Raw genomic sequence first — 23,970 nt, 5'->3', positions numbered from 1 at the left:
TGTTTGAAATAAATTATAAGAACCCCCAAGATGAAACCAAGCCATTCTGATGCAGGAAATACCTTCCAGTGGCCAGGCAGGAGGAAAACTGCTTTTACTGCTTTTACTTGTGCATGGCCTTGTACAAATATAATCACTGGTATATTGGTCTGAAATATTGAAATATAATCCTCAAGAATGAAACCAAGCCATTTTGATGCAGAGAATACCTTCCAGTGACCAGGTACGAGCTGCAATCACTTTCCGGCAGGAGTAATAATACATATTATAGCTCATTATGGCCTTTTAGACGTAGGTCAACTGGTGTATTGGACTGATTGGGCTATACTATTTTAAATATAACCCTCAGGAATGAAATCAAGTCATTTTGAGGCAGAGACACGCTTTCATATACCAGATAGGAGCGGCAATCACTTTTGGAGGAAATGGCACATATGGCCTTTTACAGGTATTTCCTCTGATACATTGATCTGATTGAGCTATAATGTTTGAAATGTAACCAATTATGAAACCAGGCCATTTCGATGCATAACATACCTTTCAGTCGACAGGTGCCATCACTTTTTGGCAAGAGTAATAATATATATTATGGCTCAATGCCAATGGTGTATCAAAATCCTGTTTGACAAGAGACCAGACAGACAGACAGACAGACAGACAAAGATTTGTGGATTTATGGACTCCTCCGGGTCCTCGGTAATTTTGAAGTCGATCGGTCATTCGGTTCTCGAGATATGTGGGGGATAGACAGACTCAGAGATTCTGTGAATTTATAGATCCATACATGTATTAATGCCCTCATTATGCCTCATTATAGTACATTTTCATCTGTCATTTTGCCAGAATATATTGCACACATCATCATGTGTGTTTGTTTCTTCAGGTTTATGTGTGTAAAACACTTTGTAACTTTGTATTGACAACTGCGATAAATATGGTTTATCATCATGTCTCTTTTTGTTTTCATCTTGTCTTTTGCCATTTTTATCTCTATATAGTACTATTTATGTTAGCCTTAAGCAATCCTCACGTGCAGATAAATCCAATGCACAAATGTACACACACACGCACGCACGCACGCACGCAGCACTGAAGCTTCTCGCACAAACATGCATGGCTAGTTGGCAACTACACTTAAAAACAATCTATGTTTGGTGTTTGTGTCTAGTGCCTTGAGGGCGCTCACTGTGTATTCTGTCTTTTGTCGGAATTAGCCCACAGAGAGAATGAACCACTTTGACTTTCAACCGTTTTAAGAAGTAGTGAAAATAACGGATCTACAAGCTTCCCAGAAAGCATGTGGATTGGCTATTTTCGCTACTGTGCGACACGGCCATACGACAGAGCAGAGCGTTAATTTATTAAAACAGATACAACTTTGAAATATGGAGGTACAAGGTTTCTGTCCGACAGTGATAAATATTGGTTTCTTTCTTTCCATCTGGAGGCCAATAGTATTACCAGCACTACAGTCTACAGTATCCACGCTCCTTAGTTTGCCTCAGTCTCTTTTTAATAACACCCACCCAGTGGAACATAGCTGTGCTTAACCCTCATGTACCTTGATAAAAAAAACGGATGTGTTTTGATTCATTTCTCATCTCTGCATTATTGGACAACGCAGCAGAGAGAAAAGGTCAGGTCAGGTCCCCTTTTACAAATAGCCTCAATATGCATGTTGCATCCAGACTGTGGTCTGTATATTATTAAGGCGGATCACGTTTATAGCTAAAATGCAGATCGCGTTCCCGCGCACGTACAGTTGTTGTGTGTGGGCCGGAGACACGCTGCAATTAGACGTTTAATAACGAGGATATAAATGCAGGTTTTTACACAGTAAAATCCAGCACGTTAATTGTAGTGTGTGAGAAAATGGACCCTTGAATATTTTCACTCTTTCAGAGTTAATTAAAAACTCCAGACCTTACTGTGAGTGTAGGTCGATGGGCTGTTGATTGCAGCCAGGGTGCATATAGTGGCTGTAGGGTGGAAACTTTGTGTGTCCAAAACTGTTAGCCTACTTGTCAGGAAATGGGAAAAAATCCAAAGGATCCATTAATATGTAATGGCAATATTACTGCCACTTTCACTTTCAAACAAGACATGACTCAGTCATGTATACCAGCTTGCTATCTGTTTTCTCTGATTTGTCTCGCAGAATCTGGCAACACTTGTCTCGCAGAATCTGGCAACACTGCTAGTGGCTCCCCATTGGCTTAAAGGGCAGCCAATGATGAAAAAGTGTCTAGAAAGTGTTGACCTGACTCAGTCTCTTCTAGACCAGCGTGCTTTGCAAGCTGGTAAAAATTGCCAGGGCATTATCTTGGGCGCCGCCTTACCCCTTATCCCTAAACGTAGTAGCCATTTTGACTATTTTTAAAAACATTTTTAAATAGTTCAACTAGCCGATCTACATCGACACGTTGTGAGCTTGTAGATTGGCTATTTGAACTATTTGAAAATGTTTTTCAAAATAGTAAAAAAAAAGGCAAAGAAGTTTAAGGATAAGGGGTATGGCAGCACCCAAGATAGGGCCCCCAATCTAAAAGCTCACAACGTGTCATGATGTGCTGTGAGCTTTTCGTTCGGATACTTTCGTGTGACACTCTTGTATGACTTAGTGGGGCATTCATTCACACATGCGGAAAACAAACAAACATGAAAGGTTGAAACATGGAGGTACAGGGTTTCTACCCGACAGCAGCGTTATGCATTTCAACGCCATCTGAATATCCTGTGATCCCGCTGGATGCATGATAATGCTTGGTGTACGTGGTGTTGCACACTAACTGGCATTAAAGCGGTGTGATTCCTCCTGGAGTTTGTGAATGGATTTCACGTCCGTACCGCTAAGTTGAGCCGTGTTGCAAATAATAATGTATAATAAATGCCTGGGAAAAGTAGTTGTCGGGCAAAATAAATTCTCTCTGGGCCATAAATAGTATGTGAATAATTCAGTATCCAATTAAGCATTAAAAGGCTGACAGAGATAAAATGCCAGATACTGTGATTATACTTTTGGACCAATAGAGTAAAAAAATCACACCCTGTGTGAAGTGGGCGGTGTCTTGCTAGCTAATCACAATACTGAATGGAGTCGATCAATCATGTACAAAAGATAAATACATGTATTGAAACACTCTTTATGATGGACGAAACCATAACTTGAAAAAAACCAATTTATGTTTTTTTTCAAGTTATGGTTGCTTATATAGGGCTATGCACATGTGTCATGTGACACTGGCCAATCACAGTCCTGAATAGATTGTGATTGGCCAATCACAGCGCAGGATAATTGTACAAATTTCCAAACCTCACTTTTAGGGGCGGTTTCACTGCCCAAGATATTTGTACATTTTTCCAAATCTCACTTATAAAGAATCTCTGATATGAAATTTTAATATTTTACAGTATCACATACGTGACATTACAGCTGAGGGGGGGGGCTAATTCACAGTACCTCAGTCTGATCCGCATTTTTCCCCTCAGTGGGTTGAGCAATTGATCTGAACTTTGCACACAGACATTGACCAAAGCCCGTTTTTCACTTTGTTGCTCTTGCTGCTACTTCCATTATTACCACTTGTACAATTTTTTGGGGGTTTCCCAAAAATGTCTGATGAATATTATATGAAAGCAATCCTACTATACATTTCAAAACACTGCAGAGTCTGACAACATTGCAATCCCCCGTGGGTGTACCAATTAATCTGAAATTGCATGCCCATTGAACATTATCCCAAACACCCATATTTTACTTCCGTGAGACGTGAGAGGACGTCTGTTTGCAGCTCCTCTTAAATTGCCTCTTTTCTCCTCTTTTTAAGCTATATATCAACCGCATTTTACCAAAATATGATAGATATTGTTAGTTTTACCCGGATTTATATGTCCAATAACATATTTTAAAGATCGGATACACAGATTTCTTCCTATATGGGTATACTGGCGAATTGTCTCGGTTTGGGCTACTACCAGTGTTAGCCTGCGGCTAGTTTGACAGCTAGCCGGCTGGAGCTAAACAGCTGTTTAGCTCGGCAGCTGTTAGCCCGCGGCTAGTTTGACAGCTAGCCTGATGGAGCAAACCGGCTGCTAGCACGACAGCTATCCAGCAATCGGAAACAACAACAACATCCACCGAGAAAGAAGACCACCAAAATCTTGCCAGAGGCTGACTCAACGCAATAGGCCCAGTCATATGGGCCTTTGCCGGTAAGTGCCGGCCCACATTGGACCTTCTGTGTGAATCTGAATCTGAGTCTACTCCTCGCTGTGGGCTACCGTGTGTAGCCCTCGCGGGTACGTTTGTTTTACACTGTGACACTGCCCGTCTACCAACACATCAGCTAGCCTGCATCATTAATCCATTACTGTTACCTCTTTACTGGCCAAAGCTGTTTTTACTCCCCAGCAACCGCCATCATGCCACCACTCACCTTAACACCTGGCTGTGACAGCTGCCTCCACCTGTCCAAGAAAGTAGCAGAACTGCAGGAAAGGATATCGACGCTGCACAAAATTCAAATAGACGAGATTATCCTCGACTCCCTCGCCTCCTTCTGCCCCGATGCCACATCGCCCGGTGCCGACGCAACCGATCCAGAACTATTCCTCGCCGCTCCGACACCAGCAGTGGAGGAGCTAGACGCGACTGTCCCGATGACGGAGCCGGCCAACTCCATGACCCAGCAGGGTGCTAAGCCCAAGTCCAGGCTCACATTAGCAATGAAGGATCTGGACGCGACTGTCCCAATGACGGAGCGACCCGACAGCGGGACCCAACAGGGTGCCAAGCTCACATCAGCAGCAAAGGAACTGGACGCGACTGTCCCAATGGGGGCTAGGCCTAAGATCAGGCGGCCGTCATGTTCCACCCCTGCCCACTGGAAAAAGACCAGTCGGAGGAAACATAGAAGAACATCTCGCCACTGTCCCCATCAACCCCATGCGACACAGACCAACACTAGATACTCTTTACTGGCAGAGCCGCTCACCCCCCCACACCCTATGCACAATATTCCATCCGAGTCTTCTGAGTCTGACGGCTCGATGTCATCTTCGACACAGTCCATAGAAATGTCCAAGATATCCACCTTGGCCACTGATCGTTGTTCTCAGCAACATACTCCATCTTCTCGACCTGGCCCTATGCAGGACCAAGCAAATGCACAGTCCACTGCTGGGTCGGGAAATAGTCAAAAGGAGCCATCCACCTCTGCCCGACACAAATTGTTGCTGTCAGCTGTAAACAGAAGGTCTGGGGGTCTCACGAGCCATCAGTCGACTCCAAACCCCTCCCCCCCACACCAAATCAGTCTGACACCCAGACCAAAACAAAGGTACCGTCGTCCAGAGCGTCATCTCGCGTCCAGAAAGATGCAGAGGTGACGTCGCTTGGCGTCCAGACTGCTGCGGAGGTAACTTCGTCTAGCGTCCAGACGGATGCACAGGTTTCGACGCCAACTGGAAGCACTCAGCCCCCCCCTCCCGTTCGGCCACTTTTTTCTCCAACCACACTCATAATAGGCGACTCCATAATTAGAGATGTGCGATTTTTTAACGCAAACACGGTCTGTCTCCCCTGTGCTACAATCCAAACCATTATGGATTCAGTCAAAAATATGCTTCCTTCACTCCCATCCACCGTCAAAAGAGTGATTGTTCACATAGGTTTCAAAAACATAGCACGCCATGAATCTGAGATCACAAAAAAGGGGTTTGAAGAACTTTTTACACTCCTTAAACAGACAGGTTTGTCTGTTTACATCTCTGGCCCCATCCCTACACTGCCGCGCGGTTCAGGAGGACTCTTCAGTAGAATCCTATCTTTCCACACTTGGCTCCAGTCAGAATGCAAAGCCCAAAAACTGGAGTACATTGACAATTTCAATCTCTTTTGGAATCGCGAGCCGTTCTTTAAGAAAGATGGACTGCATCCAAACTTGCAGGGCGCAAATGCTTTAGCAAGTAATTTCCAACACAGCGTCCACAACTGACTGTTTGACCCCACCGTCACATCAGCTTCACTTCCACATTCTTCACATACCTCGACGGTTTCACTGCACCCCATTCCAGATACCGCTAGCTCCCCCTGCAGGTCTACTGATAGTATTACCAAAAATAATCAAACACATTCCACTGAATCTGACATCCAGGACATGGACAGGTTATTTTCCACTAAAGGTCTGCATATTATCCACCTCAACATAAGAAGCCTTTTCCCCAAAATCCCGGAAATAAGATCATTATTTAAACAACAAAAGGTTGGGATTCTATGTTTTACTGAAACAATGCTAGACTCCTCCATCAGTGATACAGAAATTGAAATTGAAAATTATGCAGTAATTAGGAAAGATAGAAATCGCCGAGGAGGTGGAGTTTGTGCCTACCTTAGGGCAGACATAGCTTTTAACATTAGACCAGACCTTGATCACGAGAAGATCGAGGCTGTGTGGTTAGATATTTTACTACCCCACTCAAAACCAATTTTAATCGGAGCCTGCTACAGACCTCCCGAGCAAAACAACTTTTATGTCCTATTAGAAGAGACCTGCACAAATGCAGTAGATTTTATCAACTCTGAAGTTTGCCTTCTTGGGGACATGAATACCAACATTTTAAATAAGCATTGCGCAACTTACAAAGCCCTAAGAAATTTTTGCCACCTTTTTAATTTTCACCAACACATTGACCAGTGCACTAGGATTAGTTCCTCTACCATTATTGATTTAATTCTAACAACTGACAAATCAAAAATTTCCAAAAGTGGAGTCATACATTTTGGCATAAGCGATCACTCCATCATATACTGTACACGTAAGCTTCAGAAAACAGTACTAAACTATCATAACACAATCAATATCAGATCCCAAAAGTCATATAGCAGTGAGGCTCTATCTTCCTCTCTGGGGAACTTGGATTGGTCTCCAGTTCTTAAGTGTACAGAAGTGGATAAGTCATTGGACCTTTTTAAATCATCTTTTTTACCGATTGTTGACAAACATGCTCCAGAAAAAACTGTGAGGATAAAAGCTAGAACCGAGCCATGGTTTAATGCAGATATTTTAAAAGCTATTAGACTAAGAGATGACACTTTTAGAAAGTACAGGAAATCCAAGGATGAGCACCTGTTTACTAAATATAAAAAATTAAGAAACAAGGTCCAACGAACAATTAGGACGAGAAAGAAGGAGTTTTTCACCCAAAAGATTACAGAAAACAAAAACAATCCTCAAAAATTATGGAAATCACTGGGCCAGTTAGGATGCAATAAGAGGTTAAAAACCAAAACACACAATCTAAACCTGGAAATAGGAGGAAAAATTATATCTGATAAACTGGAGGTAGCCAACAGTCTCAACACCTATTTTACAACCATAGCAGATTCACTAGTCAGCGCACTACCGGCACAGTCAGGGTGCTACAGTGAGGCTCATATAGAGCGTTTTTATAAAAATAAGGGAGTTAAACCCGAGGCCTTCTCCCTTAGGGAAGTAACCAAAGAAGAAGTGTTAGAAAAGCTAAAAACTCTAAATCCTACAAAAGCAACAGGTCACGATAACATCCCAGCCAGATACCTACGAGACGCAGCAGAAGTCATCACTTCCTGCATAACCCACATAATAAATTTGTCCATCAACCAAGGTCACTTCCCACAGGAATTCAAATCGGCAACAATAACCCCACTGTACAAAAAGGGAAGCAAATTACAACCAGGTAACTACCGCCCTGTTTCCATTCTATGCACATTATCAAAGGTAATAGAGAGACTTATATATGAACAGATAGAACATTATACAACATCACATAAGTTATTGTACGAATTTCAATCCGGTTTCAGGAAATCACACTCAACAGACACCTGTTTACTACTGTATATCTTACAGATCACATAAAGAAAGAAGTGGACTTAGGTAAGTACTGTGGCATGGTAATGCTTGATTTACAGAAGGCATTTGACACTGTAAATCACAGCATCCTACTGGGTAAGCTTGGGGCCTTAGGCTTCAACACCACAGCTACCAAATGGGTAAGATCTTACCTGGATGGCAGAGAACAAGTGGTGAGAGTAAATGGCACAATGTCCTCACCTCAACCATTAACATGCGGAGTCCCTCAAGGCAGTATTCTAGGCCCTCTCTTCTTCTTATTGTACATTAATGACATGAAGTCTGCCTGCGATTGCAATCTGTTTCTCTTTGCAGATGATTCAGCCCTCTTAGTCTCACACAAAGAGAAATCAGTAGTAGAAAAAATGCTTAGCACAGAATTAACCAAAGTCAGTATCTGGTTAGAAGACAACAGGCTGTCACTCCACTTGGGCAAAACAGAGGCAATCCTGTTTGCATCTACAGCCAAGCTAAAGAAATCCCCAGGGCTTACGGTAGTGGTTGGCAACTCGCCAATTAAAGATAAGGAAGAAGTAACATATTTGGGATGCATACTAAATAACTCCTTATCTGGAGAGAGCATGGCTCTGAAAGTTATCATGAAAGTAAACCAGAGGATAAAATTCCTTGCTAGAATATCGCCCTTCGTAGATCGAAATGCGCTAATAATACTGGCAGGGGCATTGGTACAATGCCATTTCGACTATGCATGCACATCCTGGTACTCCAACATCCCAAAGATCCTGAAAAAAAAGCTCCAGACCTCGCAAAACAAATTAGTTAGACTGATCCACAAGTTACATCCCAGAACTCACCTTCTGCCGGCCCATTTCAACAGCCTCAAGTGGCTCAAAGTCGAGGAAAGAGTAATTCAAATTAAAATGTGTATGGTCCACAGGATCATAAATAATGCTGCACCTAAGTACCTAGATGAATATTTTACCAAGGTCAGTACAGTACATAGGTACTCAACCAGAGGAAGCTCCACTAACTTTGTGCCTCACCTATTTAGCAGTTGCATGGGCCAGAGTTCATTCCTGTACACTGCAACAGATGCATGGAACGAACTACCAACAAGCATCAAGACCACTAGCTCCATGGCTGGCTTTAAGTTCTCCCTTAAGAGATGGCTCACTACCAGTGCGACCTAAAAGTACATTTTTTAATTAGGGTTCGTATCCTCCCCAGCCCCCGCACACATGCGCGCACGCGCATAAGCGCGCACGCGCACGCGCGCACGCACACGCACACGCGCACACACGCACACACGCATACACATATAGATACTCACACGCACGCCCGCACCTACACCAAGATCAACAGGACCACGATGGAAATAAGCTTCTGGCTTTCTTGTGTCTATCCTTTTGACTATTCCCTGTGTACATTGTTTTGTTATGTGCAAATTGTCAATAAATAAATCAATCAATCAATCAATCAAACTTTCCTGAGGGGGAATGGGGAAATTCATGTCTCTGCTTTTGATATCACCCCTCTGGTCATAAAGGTTTATGGCTGGTGGGGATATGCGGTATTATGCTTTATCGCTGCCTCTGGTCAGACTGAATTAAATATATGAACACAATTTAACAATTTAATCAAAAAAATATGTTAACCACATTATAAGACTGGTGCCTCTACTTTGGGCAAATCTTTCTACATTTCTACAAACTAAAAAACAAGCTCACAGTTTGTAGATCTGCTATTTTCGCTATTTGTCATACAAACAAGCATGGTGTAAGGCTAAAGAGGTTAAGAAAATGTCCACCACTCAGTTTATTTAAAAAAAATCACACCCAGTGTGAAGTGGGCGGTGTGGTCACAGTGGTCATCACAGTGATGGAAGTTCACTTAAAGAAAAGTAATATTTCTGAAGTGGGTGGTGCTAATTATTAACAATGGTCCACAATGGGTGATTCACTTTAAAAAATCCATAAATGTGTTTCTTTTAAGTGCATGGTCCTATTTATAGGGCTATGCACATGTGTCATGTGTTTCACTAGCCAATCACAGTCCTGAATAGAGTCAGCTAGCATATAATCATATTACAGCTAGCATTGAATGTGTAGGGGTTAGGGGTGTACAATGGTGGCCAATCATGGTGCAGGGTTAGGGGGGTACAATGGTGGCCAGTGATTTGCATTGAATGTGTAGGGGTTAGGGGTGTAGGGGGGTACAATGGTGGCCAATCACAGTGCAGCGAATGTCGATGTCCAAACCTCACATATAGGGGCGGTTGCACCGCCCAAAAATCCAACCCTGATTATTGTCAATTGTATAGAGCTCAAGCTCAGTTTCTCAAACTGAGGTCCTGGGACTCCCAGGGGTCCTTGGCGGGGGATTCCAGGGGGTCCCCAGCAAAATGTGTAGAACCATTTTAAACCTTGTATACACTGGCTATTTGAAACTAGTCGATCTACAACCTTGTAAATCTGCCATTTTCAAAGTTAAGTTAATTTTTTAATCAAATTTCTTTGATTTTTCGTTTTATTTATTTATGTTATTTAAAAAATCACACCCTGTGTGAAGTGGGCGGTGTCTTGCTAGCTAATCACAATACTGAATGGAGTCAACCAATCATGTACAAAAAATAAATACATTTATTGAAACACTCTTTATGATGGACGAAACCATAATTTAAAAAAAACAAATTTATGTTTTTTTTTAAGTTATGGTTTCTTATACAGGGCTATGCACATGTGTCATGTGACACTGGCCAATCACAGTCCTGAATAGACTGTGATTGGCCAATCACGGTGCAGGGTTAGGCGGGGTACTTTTTGGCCAATCACAGCGCAGGATAATTGTACAAATATCCAAACCGCACTTATAGGGGCGGTTTCACCGCCCAAAAATAACATAAATTAAATGCTATTTATAAAAAAGGGATATTAACTTGTGACCCATATAAAAATATCCACAACCCACAAATGGTTCCCGACCCAGTGTGTGGGAACCACTGGGTACCAAGCAGTACTGGCAGTAGCAGCAGTGTTACATTCAGCAGTACTACTTACTTCAGTCAGTTTGTCAAACACTGTAGTTTCATAAGTCAGTCAAAATATACAGTATAGTGTCTCTCTCTTCATTCAGCTCATACTCTCCCTCTATGTGTGTGTGTGTGTGTGTGTGTGTGTGTGTGTGTGTGTGTGTGTGTGTGTGTGTGTGTGTGTGTGTGTGTGTGTGTGTGTGTGTGTGTGTGTGCGCGCGCGAACACGAAATTTAGGCGAGATGAGGACAGTGATGTTAATACAATTGTATGTATCTCCCTTGCTTTACCAATCAATCATTCGCTGAGAATACTTGCCAGATGATAGAACACTGTGCATATGTCCTCTCCATTTCCTTTAAATTTACATAATACTATATTTGTACTATATGTACTATTTAAAAGCTAGTTGTACATCTCCCCTCAAACAGAGGCCAGACTCCACACAACACACGCACACGCACACACACACGCGGCGCAAACACACACACACACACACACACGGTTGGAGCATGGTAATGAAATGCTGCTCAGACACATTAGTTGGCTTTACCGAGAGAAATACACCTCACTGGGGACCCATATTGTGTGTGTGTGTGTGTGTGTGTGTGTGTGTGTGTGTGTGTGTGTGTGTGTGTGTGTGTGTGTGTGTGCGCGCACGCGCGCGCGTGCACGCGTGTGTCACAGAGGAATGAATGATGGCATAAGGAGCAGAAAGAGTTGCTGTCATCGCTTTGTCAACTTGTCACTCTCTCATTCTCTCTACAGTGTTATTTGTCAGGATAATAATGTGCGGCCAGTGGGAGACTGTACCGTATTGATGCTACAGTATGTGTTAGATGCATCAACAATTACACACAGCCCTGGTTACGATGTTCCATCCGAAAACACTACATTTTGGCATCTGTGCCCCAACTAGGCATGCAAGTGCACACATAGACATGAAAGGGGGCTTGAGCCCCTGCCCTTTTACCTGTCGCTAAGAAAGTGCCCTCCAGACTGAAAAAATAAATAATAATAAACGAAAAATGTATTTCAACTACCCCTAGCAGCCTAACGGTAAGGCCGACAGAAATGTCAGTGGATGTGTTGGATGCAGCTCAAAGTGAACTTTACTCAGGTATCTAGTTTGTCGCCGTACGACTTTCCTAGCCCGAGTTATTAAAGAAAAACGGGCGACAATGGCCAAAATTCAATCGAAAATCTGCGATTGAAAACCAGCGAAAGTGTCCGTTTTCAAGATGTTTTGGCCATTATCTCTGGAACAGAAGGACCAATCTGCTCAGTTCAAAGCTTTTTGGGTGCGTGACTTTGAGGACATTAAGCACGCAATGATACCTCTTCGGATTTGTCGGGTTTTCGGGCCTAAAAGTATGGTAATTGTTTGTTTAAAAAAAAAAATCCAATAGGTGCCCTTTTAAAATTCCAGCCCCTGCCTCTCCAAATCCTTCTGCACGTCCCTGCAACTAGGAATGGGTAACATAAGGATTTTATCAATACCGATACTGCTTATCAATCGACGTGTACTTATTTATACTCTTCACCATTTTTTGGGGCATTTTACGTGTATTTATGTGTTTGTTTGTTTGTTTATTACTTTTTCTTTTTATTGTATTACTATTATTATTGATGCGTAGTTTATAAATATCTGGTGGTGTTAGTTGCTGCTAACATTACAGATAAATTGTATTTAAAGATCTTCAGATACCATACCAAATAACTATGGTTCTTCAATAAGTTAAAATAAATACGCATTGAAAAAGTGTAAACATTACATTATAAACAAACCAGCAGCAGTGTCAGGGAGAATCTGGGACATCTTCTGCATTATTTTGTTCCCAAAATAAAAAACAAAACCAACACTCGCCCAGCACTCGCAGGTTTTGTTTGGGAAAATAAAATGATGTCTCTCTCGGGAGAATCCACGAGGGTCGCGGTTATCGCCCTGCTGTGGAAAAGTATTAATCATAAATATTAACTCATACAGGGGGTTCTAAATGAACCCTTACAGGTATGGGTCCAAATGGAACCAAATGGACCACACTCAAGAGTCATGGAGGTCCTTGAAATTACAAAAGTTTGAGAACCACTGCTAGCCTATAATTAGGCCTTAGGCCTGGCGGAGATAAATATTGAGCATGAGCAAGATAGCAGTTTGTAATGGGCAGAGAATGAAAAAGACAGCAGTGTTGAGTGTTTAACTCAGTGGTTCTCAAACTGTGGTCTGAGGGGGCTCCCCAGCAAAGTTATTGATAGTTGAGAACCTAATGGACCCTTTCGGGTCTGTAACTCTGAGTGTACATGTATTAGTATTTTTTGTTACAAATTTTACACATTTTGTACACTCATTTATGAGTGTCCGTGGCCTAATGCATAACAAACTAGGGGTCCTTGATTGGTTTAAAGGCATAACATGTAACTTTGCCCTGTGTTTACATGACAAAACACATTTCTTTCCACATCATTTCCCTCTACAGTATACCAGCAGTCAACAGCCACTGGAGTAGTGTGGTGTGTTTACCTTCAGAAACACACTGCCCTCACTGTATTTTTGTGTTTTCACTGTTTGTTTTGGTAGCCCAAAAACATCCCGCCTACCAAAACAAACAGTGAAAACACCAAAATACATTGAGAGGGCAGTGTGTTTCTGCAGGTAAACACCACCACACCACTCCAGTGGCTGATGACTGCTGGTATAGAGGGAAATGATTGGCGATATATATATATATATATATATTTATATATATATATATAGTTTTGTTATGTAAACACAGGGTAAAGTTCCATACTATGCCTTTAGCTGATAAGGTGACAAAAGAGTAGCCTGTGTGTTTTGCTGCGGTCCCACCCAGACATAGCTGTGAGCGTCTGAAGGTGAGAAGAATGTTGAAAACTTTTGACAGGTAGAGTAAAAGTCATTTGCGCTGTGTTCTTTGTTTTCAGTTTTCATATGTCAGAGTGGATTATTTATACGGCCATTTTGCCAAAGATTTAATTAAGGAGGGTTTATTGATATTCTGTCATTTGATTATGTAAATTAAGCTTTGCTCTAGTCTAGCACTTTCTCTGAGAAATGGGACCTTTTTCTAAGTATATGTGGACGTTTAATCTTCATTTCAACACTTCAACACTGTTGAAAGGCACACATTTTGTATAATGGGGAATTATACAGTACTTTGCTGTCACTATAGTTTTATAACACGTTAAGTGGTCATGAGAACCTTAGTTAATAAGCATACACCTGGCACCCGGTATCTAAATTACACACCCAACATAGGTAAGATCTATCTAAATGACATACAGTACCCAACATCTCTCTAATACATACCCAACATCTAAATGACACACCCAACATAGCTAGCTTCTATCTTAATAGTGTACCTACTGTAACAGCAGAAGCGCCGTAAATAACCTAAATAATCTACAAGCTCACAACGTGTCACAGATGACGCGTTATGAACTTGTATATTGCCTATTTTCAGCACGCTTTCACGCCCAGTCAAAAAAAATATAAATAATCAAGCCTAACAGCAGTACTCCAGACAACTATTTAGCATAATTATGATGAAATATGCAAACACTCACAAAGTGCTTGAGAACCTAACGCTGTCAATGAGCTGTGAGCGCGGCTTCAAATATTCCTGGCCGTCGATTATGAGCAACCAATCAACCAATCTTCATCACTCAGTAATGGACAGCAATCAAAAGACTCCCACAGTTGTGCTAAAAAATGTGTCTCTAGATGATACTAGACATGATCTAGAGATGATGATTTGTCTTCAATGGTGTGTCCCATCTGCGGCAGGTGAACAAAGTTAAATCTAAGTGAAATGAGATAAAATGGTGAGAGGTGAGAGCATAGATATATATAAAGGCTAGATGACTCACCCGCGCTGCTGGCCAATGGAGTACAACGTTGCCACATGGCGGCCATCTTGGGACGGTCATTCATAACATTATGTCTATGGGGCATATACTTTGAAATAACCATAGCGTGCTCAATTTTCATCCAATTTTCAAACGGTTTGGTGTTTTGTAAACACCAAAAATGTAGTTATGACACTGCATACTTATAATTATAATCATGTTTTTTTTTTTTTTAAATACAATTAAGTATGCAGTATCAAAACTACATCTTTGGTGTTTACAACACCAAACCGTTTGAAAATCGGATGAAATTGAGCACGCTATGGTTATTTCAAAGTATATGCCCCATAGACATAATGTTATGAATGACCGTCGCAAGATGGCCGCGGTTGAGCTACGCTTGCAACGCCCCCTTGAGCCATCTAGCCTTTATATATATCTATGGGTGAGAGTATTGACTACTTCTTGGACTGGAGCAAACGGCTCCATATACAGTTAGTGACACAAGGTCCCATTATTTATAATTTCATGCCATTTTATTCTATATTTCCTCTCATTCCATTCTGACAAAATATCACTTTGATTGCCGACCCTTGGCTGTGTGTGTGTGTGTGTGTGTGTGTGTGTGTGTGTGTGTGTGTGTGTATTTCTAAGATCTACGAGTGTGTGTGTGCACAGATAAGTGTGAGTTAGAGTGAGGGAATGGCCCCTGTGGAATAGCAATCAGCAGTACAAAATGAGTGATGAAAGAAAGAAAGCGCAACTGAATAGTTGTTGAAACAAGAGAGACGGGGGCACTGAGAAAGGTCTGTTGATTGTACTAATTAAAATCCCACCCATTAGCTTGCTGTTAATTGAGTGATTTATTCTACTGGGGGAGTGTGACTGACAATCAAACCATGTTAGCAATATTTAAATGGAGGTGAAACAAAAAACTATTATCATGCTTGGTATGACATGCAGGCTAAATGGAAATAGCTGTAGCTTTGATACCACTAATTGGCAACGATCCAAATCATGATCACCAAAATACAATGCATGTATGTATTGTAATGTGTTGGTATGCCAGGATGCTAACATGCAACTCGTAGCCCCATTTCCATTATAAAATGAAATAATTAAAAAAGTATTAAACCCTCTGGTGTCTGGTATCTTGTTTTAAAATACAAAATGACTGTCCTTTTGGGTCAGGGCTGAGCAGGCCGACTGCAGAGGATGATGTACTGTAACAAATCAAATAAAACAATAGTGGCCTACGGGCAGTGAGCACAAGTTGCTTCCTCCGTGATCAGAGCCCCATTGACTTCCATCACTAAATGTAACTAAAATATGTTAAGTAGTATAAAGATAAAAAAGAATAGTACTTCTGTGATGTCATGGACTGCAACTCCGTTAAGACCTGTCTTGTTTTGTTTTAACAGGCGACAGGAGACGTGTGAATTGTCAGGGTTCTTTATAGCGTGGCTCCGTGGGAAGCTAGCCATGTATAAGAGGGTCCTCTACTGTCTCTGTTTGTCTGGATCAAATCTCTCAAACCGCTGGTCCGATCAGCGCCGTATAGTTTTTGTGCACAGTGCCAGCAGGCCAACTTAGTATGCCATGTATTTTGTTTTTCATATGTTTTTATTTTTGGAAACTAGACCAGTACCAGGATACCGGGATCAATGCCAGTCGGGAACGCATTCTCCACGGGTTATGCGCAGTACACGTTATATCTGTCAGAGTACTCATTGTAACCGTCTCTCTCTGTCCCTTGTATGCCCATGTATGGAGATCTCTGTATCTGTCTGTATCTGTCTGTGTCCCTTTTATGCCCATATATGGAGTTCTCTGTATCTCTCTGTCCTTGAACCTTTTATAGCCATATATGGAGATCCCGAATGTGTATGCGGTTCTGGACAACCACGATTCCGACCAACTTCACTCCTGAAATTGCACTCCCTCAGGTCCTCTGCGACACGTGTGCCGAGTTTGAAGCCGGTCGGCCAGACGGTTCTCGAGGAACGCAAAGGACAGCGCACACTCACGCACACATAAAGAGATTAGCTAAATCTATAGTTAGATAATTATTTAACTTAAACTTATAATGGAAGTCAATGGGGCTCGGATTGGGCTGAAACAGTGCCCAAATTGGGAATGATTGATGTCATAGACCAGCCACATGACATCCGAGATCCATATGGATCTCCTGACTTCCTGTGTACAGGTCATACAGTCATACAAGTTATTGTACAGTAAACAGTATATCTCTGCTGTCGGGCAGAAACGAGCTAACTCCAGAATGTTCATTTCTTAGGAAATGAAAAAACAAAATATAAATGTTTATTATTATTAATACTATATTTAAAACAAACCAATACTGCCTCATCAAAGTTGGTACTGTGACTTGATATATTGTCAGATACTTGCATGTGTCATTATATTATCACCGCTTTACCAAAATCCAGCTCAAGTGGAGTTAGGAGGTTTTGTCCATCATTGATAAGAATAGCTCCAATCAGAACCTCTCCCTCCGCAGCGGAGGGAGAGGTTCCAAATGGGGTTAAGCTGACAATGGATCTCCAAGCTCACAATGCATCACAACGTGTGAATTAATGCCCTGATGCTTCATGACACTTATTATATAGGCCTACAATAATAAGCAGGACTTAAAATATTATAATAACTTCTGCAAAGAGGGGTTCACGGAGTTGCAGTAGAACTAGCGAGAGTAATGCTATATGAACTAATTTCTTTCTCCTCAGAAAACACTACATAGATTTGAGAAATATAATTAATTGTTTTCATAACATTAGCGTCAGTGCTACAGTCAGTTTGATAAACAGGTACACTGTATAGTTACTTTTAACAGACTACGGGGGGAAAAACCCAGCCTCGTTAAAGTGTGTTTTCTTCCGCTCCGCAGCAGCTCTGTTAGCTCTGTTCTCTGTGTGCACTGAGGCACGCAGAGGAAAGGGGGTGGGAGTTGGGTGGTTTGACCGACATTTTGAGGATCCAATGGAGTTGGGAGGTTTTGTCAGAAGCTTTTTAATACTTTTCATTGGTTCAATATTTTTTTAACCAACACACAGACGTAAAGGGTGTTCAATAGCGTTGATTTATGAAAAAAAGAAAAGGTGCTCCTCGGAGCACTGCCAGACCCCTAGTGGTTGAAATCTGAAGATCGGAGCACTACGTGTCACACTAAGCTTGGCCAATCAAAAAGAGGGACAGGTAGGAAAAGAGGGACAGACCGACCGACAAAGCCTCATGTAGGCCGACCCCTGGGTCTGGCAACAAAAAGAAGCTGAAATGGAGTTGGCTGGTTCCCGCCGACAGCGACGATATACAAAATGTTACACAGCAACCGGACAGGACATCCTGTGAGAAATACATGGTCCCTGACTGAGATAATATGCACACTACAACACCTACAGTAGGAAGTGAGCTGGAGCAGTACTTTAGTGAGAAATGGAAAGAAAAGCGCAGGTAGGCAAGGACAAGAACATGCATTGTGTGAGGCCACTACCAGTCAGCCTTATCCCAGGTCTCCTCAGCGGGTTTGGAGGACCTCTTCTCCTTGAAGTCTTCTGTGTTCTCACAGTTGTTGTCCCGTGCCTCCAGGCAGTCTTCTGTGCTGTGTTTGTTGTTGGATGCCATCTCTGAGTCCCAAAGTTCCCAGCTGTCACAGTTCTTAGCAGAATTGTCTGTGAGGTTCCAACTATCACTACTGGGAGAGTCCTTGGGTTTAAAGGAATTGTTGCTACCAAATGATTCCCAGACGTCCTTTTCAGCAGGTTGGTCGGAAAACCCCTGATAGCCCTCAGTGCCATCCATGTTCTGGTCGCTGTCTCCAACTGACCCGTCTTCTATCTTTCCAGTGAAGAGATTAGTCAACTTTGCACCAGCTCCCTGAACTTTACTTGCCAGCCCAGTGATGCTGGCTGCCATCTCATCTAGCAGCGTTCCATCCTTCACCTTCTCTTGGGTAGGTTTGATAACATTATCATTGACTTTGTTTGCCAGCCCAGTGATGCTGGCTGCCATCTCATCTAGCAAGGTTCCATCCTTCACCTTCTCTTGGGTAGGTTTGATAACATTATCATTTAAAGTGTGTCCTAACTCTGTGACCTTTAAGGTTGCTTGGCTTGCCAGTTTAGCAGTATTACCTTTCGCAACAGTAGCAAACTTCCCAGCACCAACTGTGAAGCTGGTCCAACCTGAATAAATAGAGGACATGGCATTGTTCAGGAAATCGTCTTTCTTCTCTGAGGTCAATGGGTTACCAAAACCAACATATGAAGTATCTTGACTGTTACCCGCAACACTCTGATAGGAATTTATATCATCACTCATCCAGTCTTCAAAGGCCTTGTCTGGAGGTTTGGATGAGTTCTGACCAGGACGTCCAGAACGGTGGGAGGGCGACAAGCTAGGCTTGGGCTGGGGAGATGTCCAGTCTTGGGCAGAGGATGTCTCAATAGACCATTCCTTACCCTCAGCCAAAGTTGCAACCTTGTCCCTGAACAGCGCAGCAGCTCTGCTGTAATATTTCTCCTTTAAGTTCCAAGTGGGATCATAGTCATCTTGAAGTTCAAGAAACAGACGGAACTTTCCATTCCCTCCTGCTTTCATCTTCTCAAGTTCAATATCCTTCCACTTGTCCATGGTAACAGAGCGAACAAAACTGAACTCTACTCCCAGGCCCCTATGCCTGCCAGAGCACTCAATACAAATCCAGATGCCATAAGTCACACTAACCCACTGAGGGTTGAACGCTCCACACTCAAAGCAGCGGTTGTTTTCGTCTTGGGTTCTCACCTCCTTCAGAACTGTTCTGGTCCTTGGACTTGCCATTCTGTCCCACAACGTTCTGCTCCTGCTCCTGGCGGACAACGCAGGGTGTTCCTGTGTTCCTTATTGATTGTTTATAACTGACCGGTGGTGTCAGGGACAGATATATAAATCGTTTATAAGGACTGCTCGTGTGGTCTGTGAGGACTACACTACTTTTATTTCAAAGTTCCTTTTATACACTCTTGCAGTGACACAGATGTTAATATTCAGATCTGAGGAAGTCCATATTTAGGCACTGCAGTGGACCATCCATGATGTCATCAAGTACCCTATGACCAAACTCAGAAAGCCCACAATTGTAAAGATAACAGTTAGAACAAGATGGGGTCTAATAACAGCATCATGGATTCCCTGTGAATCTTGACCCTTGTTAGATTCCATCTCCGAGCCCCAAATTTCCCAGCAGCTGGAGCTCTTTTCAGAGTTTCTCCAATAGTCTTTGGCGTATGCAAAGGACTTCTGACCGGGATTGCCCTGATTTCCCTCAGTGGCATCCAAGTTCTGATAGCTGTCTCCAACTGACCCATCGTCTGTCTTTCCAGTGAAGAAATCAGTCACCTTTGCACCAGCTCGCTGAACTTTGTTTGCCAGTCCAGTGATGACTGGATGGCTGGCTGCCATTAGCAACTTTCCCTTCTCTTGGCTAGGTTTGATGACCTTCTCATACAAAGCTTGTCGTAACACTTTGGACTTTAAGGTTGCTGTGTTTGCCAGTTTATAAATAGACGACAAGGCATTGCTCAGGAAACCAACAAACTGATTATGTTGATTCCCACTGTGACCCTCAGCCACAGTGGGCCTCTCTCCCACAGTGTGACCCTCACCCTCAGGACCTCCAGAGCGATGAGAGGGTGTCAAGCTAGGCTTTGGCGGTGGAGGTGTCCAGTTTTGGGCAGAAGATGTCTCAATGGACCATTCCTTACCATCAGCCAATGTTGCAACCTGGTCCCTGAACAGCGCAGCAGCTCTGCTGTTATATTTCTCCAATAAGTTCCAGTTGGCATCATAGTCATCTTGACTTAAAAGAAATAGGCGGAACTTTAAATTCCCTCCTGCTTTCAGCTTCTCAAGTTCAATATCCTTCCACTTGTCTAAGTTAACAGAGCGAACAAAACTGAGATGTACTCCTAAGCCCCTATGCCTGCCAGAGCACTCAATACAAATCCAGATGCCATATGTCACACTAACCCACTGAGGGGTATCCTTTCCACACTCAAAGCATTGATTGTTTTCGTCTTGGGTTCTTATTTCCTCCAGAACACTTTGGGTGCTTGGACTTGCCATTTTGGCCCAAGCTATCTGCGCTTGGTGGAAAATGCAGGGTGTTTGGAAAGTGTCTCTATCCACAGATATGTCCTTTCAGTCATGGAGGAGCAGTGGTTGAATATTTTAATACACTCTGACAAGCTGACAGAAGGAAAATATAGGACCATTGGCTGCTGTTATTAAACTCGAGTGGCCATGTTTTGTGAGTGTGAAAGAAAGGGAATGCAGAGTCAGCTATTCAATTTCTACTGTTTATAGGCGTGGGATGTCGGGAACAGCTATCGCTATGCGCCGTCTATATGTATATAAAGTTTGTGCTTGTGGGCTGTGAAGTGTTTCTCTCTGTTTTGCCATTTCCCTGTTCCTTTTATACACCCTTACCCGTGACATAGATGTGCATACAATATTCTGATCTGAGGAAACCCAAATTCAGGCATGACTTCATCAATTACGATAAATAAACCTAATACTGACTGTAAACCTAATAGTAGAATAACATAATAGGAAGACAAGATTGGGTGTCATAATGGCTTGGCTTTCCTGTGAATCTCTGACGTCATATTGACTGCCCACAAATGGATACGGATAAACAGACGACACAAAGAATTGGGGGGACATACAGACAAACGCTCCTCTAGATGCATGGCTCCCTCCTTGGGCACCATGCCGTGAAAAAGAAACAGAAAACGGTAAAGTGTGGAGAAGGTATGGGGGAAAACATGCACAGATTATCTTTTACAGCATGGTTGTGTAAGCCAGTCCAACGCTTTGATCCCCATGTAGGTCGTGTTCAGCTTTTTATAGATTATGGAATTACAGAATTAAACTTTCAAATGACGTGTCATACACTGAAATACAGTACGACAAAAGAACAGGGAAGGACTCACACAGAAATAAAGAGATCATCAGACCATCTTGATTGCAAATGAAAATCAAAAGCACTGGTTCCTAAACATTTTAGCTTGAGACCCAAAAGAGACATATGTGATGTTTCCCCAGGACCCAAGCTAATGAAAATAGCAGATCTATAAGCTCACACAAGTTGTGCGCTTGTAGATCGGCTATTTTCACTACTTCTTAAACATTTGTTTTCTAATTAATGGAATGTTTTAACCCATTTGTGGATTATTTTATTTTTATGTTTTGAAATAATAATTAAAAACTAAATGTAGGAAACAAAAAATGTAAACAATGTTTACTCGTGACCCATAAAAAGGTGTCTGCGACCCACGAATGGGCCCTACCCTGCAGTGTCAAAAGAGTAGAGGCAAACATGTCAGTCCTCACAGGGACAGAAGGAAGTATTTACTCCCATTTTGTGTCCATAGAGTCTTTGTCAGATTGGAATTCCTGGGTGAATTCCAGGAGGCTGGAACACAAGTACAACACTAGCCAAACTTGCCACGAATATTGCAAATGGGTTGGGCCCTTGAACAGACTACTTCTTTCCGTGTCAATGAACATCCTACTATAAATGTGCAAAATCTGACATCAAGTGCCATGCATGAGTGTTTATAGGAACCTGCAAACCGGTCCTAACAGGATTCTCAAGAACTGCACCAGAATGGTGGTGAAGGGAGCTGTGCTAGTAGGCTGCAGAGATTTTTTACTACTTTGCCAAGTTTTTCATAGTCATGTAGTTGTGGACTAGAGGTACTTTTCCTTATTATGTAATAAAGACGCAGAAATAAATTCTAGGTAACAATGAAAATTGTATCCTCTGAAGCAGGAAGTTCAAGCATAGTAGGAACACAGTTTCAAATCATGTGGATCTCGGCATCCATATGGGAAAGGTGAGGCTCCAAAGCGAAACTTTGATGGTCTGCACTTGACGTCAGTTGCCTATGACACAGTATCTGTGATGTGGGACTCCAAACTTAAGAGCCCTATTTGACCTATCAATTTTAAGTTAAATATTTAAAAAGTACAAAATACATTAGTGGAGAGTCTTCTGTGGCCTACTGCAAGTGTGCACAAGAAAAGCCAAGGTTTTTAGTCTTAAAGGTTCGATGACATTCATTTTCCCTTTTTTTATTTTTAATGTTTTTTTGGGGGTTTTATGACCTCAATTACACCCAAAAAATCTGAACTTTGAACATTCAGTGGATTTTCTGTGGTCTGGGGTTTTCTGAATAATTAGGCTGAAAAGTAATCTGAGCTTGGCCCTTCGGCAGTGAGGTCACAGTCGATTAATCCCGCCCACTCTCCTCCTCGCCCCTCCCCTATCCTTTCCTTTGGGGGGGGCGGAGCAGAGGCGATGATTGACAGGCAAAATCCCTCACCAGTGACACCCGCAGGCAAAGATTTCTTTTTTCATTGCAGTTGAAAAGGCTTTAGAAATGTGAGACAAAAACACCTACAGTGAATCACTGGAGTGGAATTTTCAGTTAAAACTTTTTGTACACGTTTGAAGGACCAGGACAAAGACTCTGAATGTGGTGTAAACATGAATGTCATGATACCTTTAACATACAGTACCGTATGCTTTATGGGATATATAATGAAATGAGACACTCCTCACTCCTGCATTGTGTGTGTGTGTGTGTGTGTGTGTGTGTGTGTGTGTGTGTGTGTGTGTGTGTGTGTGTGTGTGTGTGTGTGTGTGTGTGTGTGTGTGTGTGTGTGTGTGTGTGCGCGCACGCACGCACACTGAAGCATACAGTACTGTTAAGACTAAAAACTGTGTGCATGTGCATACATGCACGCTTGCAGCCTTGCACGTACACATTTTTACTTGAAAATTGAAGCGTGAATACATTTATGTGTATGAGTGTGTGCGACCAACAAATTGCTAGACACATGTACGTATCCTCCAGTGCTTCAGTGGTGAGCTTCAAGATTGATTTAAGCTGAATTGCCTTTAAGAACGGCTCCAATTTCACCCTTATGTAAATGCACATGCCTCGCAATTTAGCTCTCTCTCTCTCCATCTTTCTCTCCCTCATTCCCACTGGCTATCTTCTCTCATCCCTGCCCTCTCTATTTTCCTTTACCACTCGTTTACTCGCTCAAATTCTATCCATCTGTCCCCTGTCACTCTCTTTCCCTCTTCCCGCTGTCCTTCCTCTTTCTCTCCACCCACCCATCCTTCCTTCCCTCTCCCGTCTGCCTGATTGTCACCTC

At 42.4% G+C, this 23,970-nt stretch overlaps 2 protein-coding genes across 2 annotated transcripts; both read right to left on the bottom strand.

The window, feature by feature from the left end:
• Positions 1-18,249: 18,249 nt before the first annotated feature.
• LOC308088673 (ADP-ribosylation factor GTPase-activating protein 1-like) lies at positions 18,250-19,581 on the bottom strand (the record flags this gene model as incomplete). The annotated part of the gene is made up of 1 exon (XM_080433226.1): positions 18,250-19,581. One exon carries the CDS (start codon positions 19,579-19,581, stop codon positions 18,250-18,252), a length of 1,332 nt encoding a protein of 443 aa, XP_080289352.1.
• Positions 19,582-19,809: 228 nt separating this feature from the next.
• On the bottom strand, positions 19,810-20,865 carry LOC308089072 (ADP-ribosylation factor GTPase-activating protein 1-like; the record flags this gene model as incomplete). The annotated part of the gene is made up of 1 exon (XM_080433645.1): positions 19,810-20,865. The coding sequence occupies one exon, from the start codon at positions 20,863-20,865 to the stop codon at positions 19,810-19,812; it is 1,056 nt and encodes a 351-aa protein (XP_080289771.1).
• Positions 20,866-23,970: the final 3,105 nt, after the last annotated feature.

Source organism: Gymnoscopelus braueri (assembly GCF_963280865.1).
Source record: "Gymnoscopelus braueri genome assembly, chromosome: 7".
NCBI classification, from domain to species: domain Eukaryota; kingdom Metazoa; phylum Chordata; class Actinopteri; order Myctophiformes; family Myctophidae; genus Gymnoscopelus; species Gymnoscopelus braueri.
This window is presented reverse-complemented; position numbering and strand designations above follow the sequence as displayed.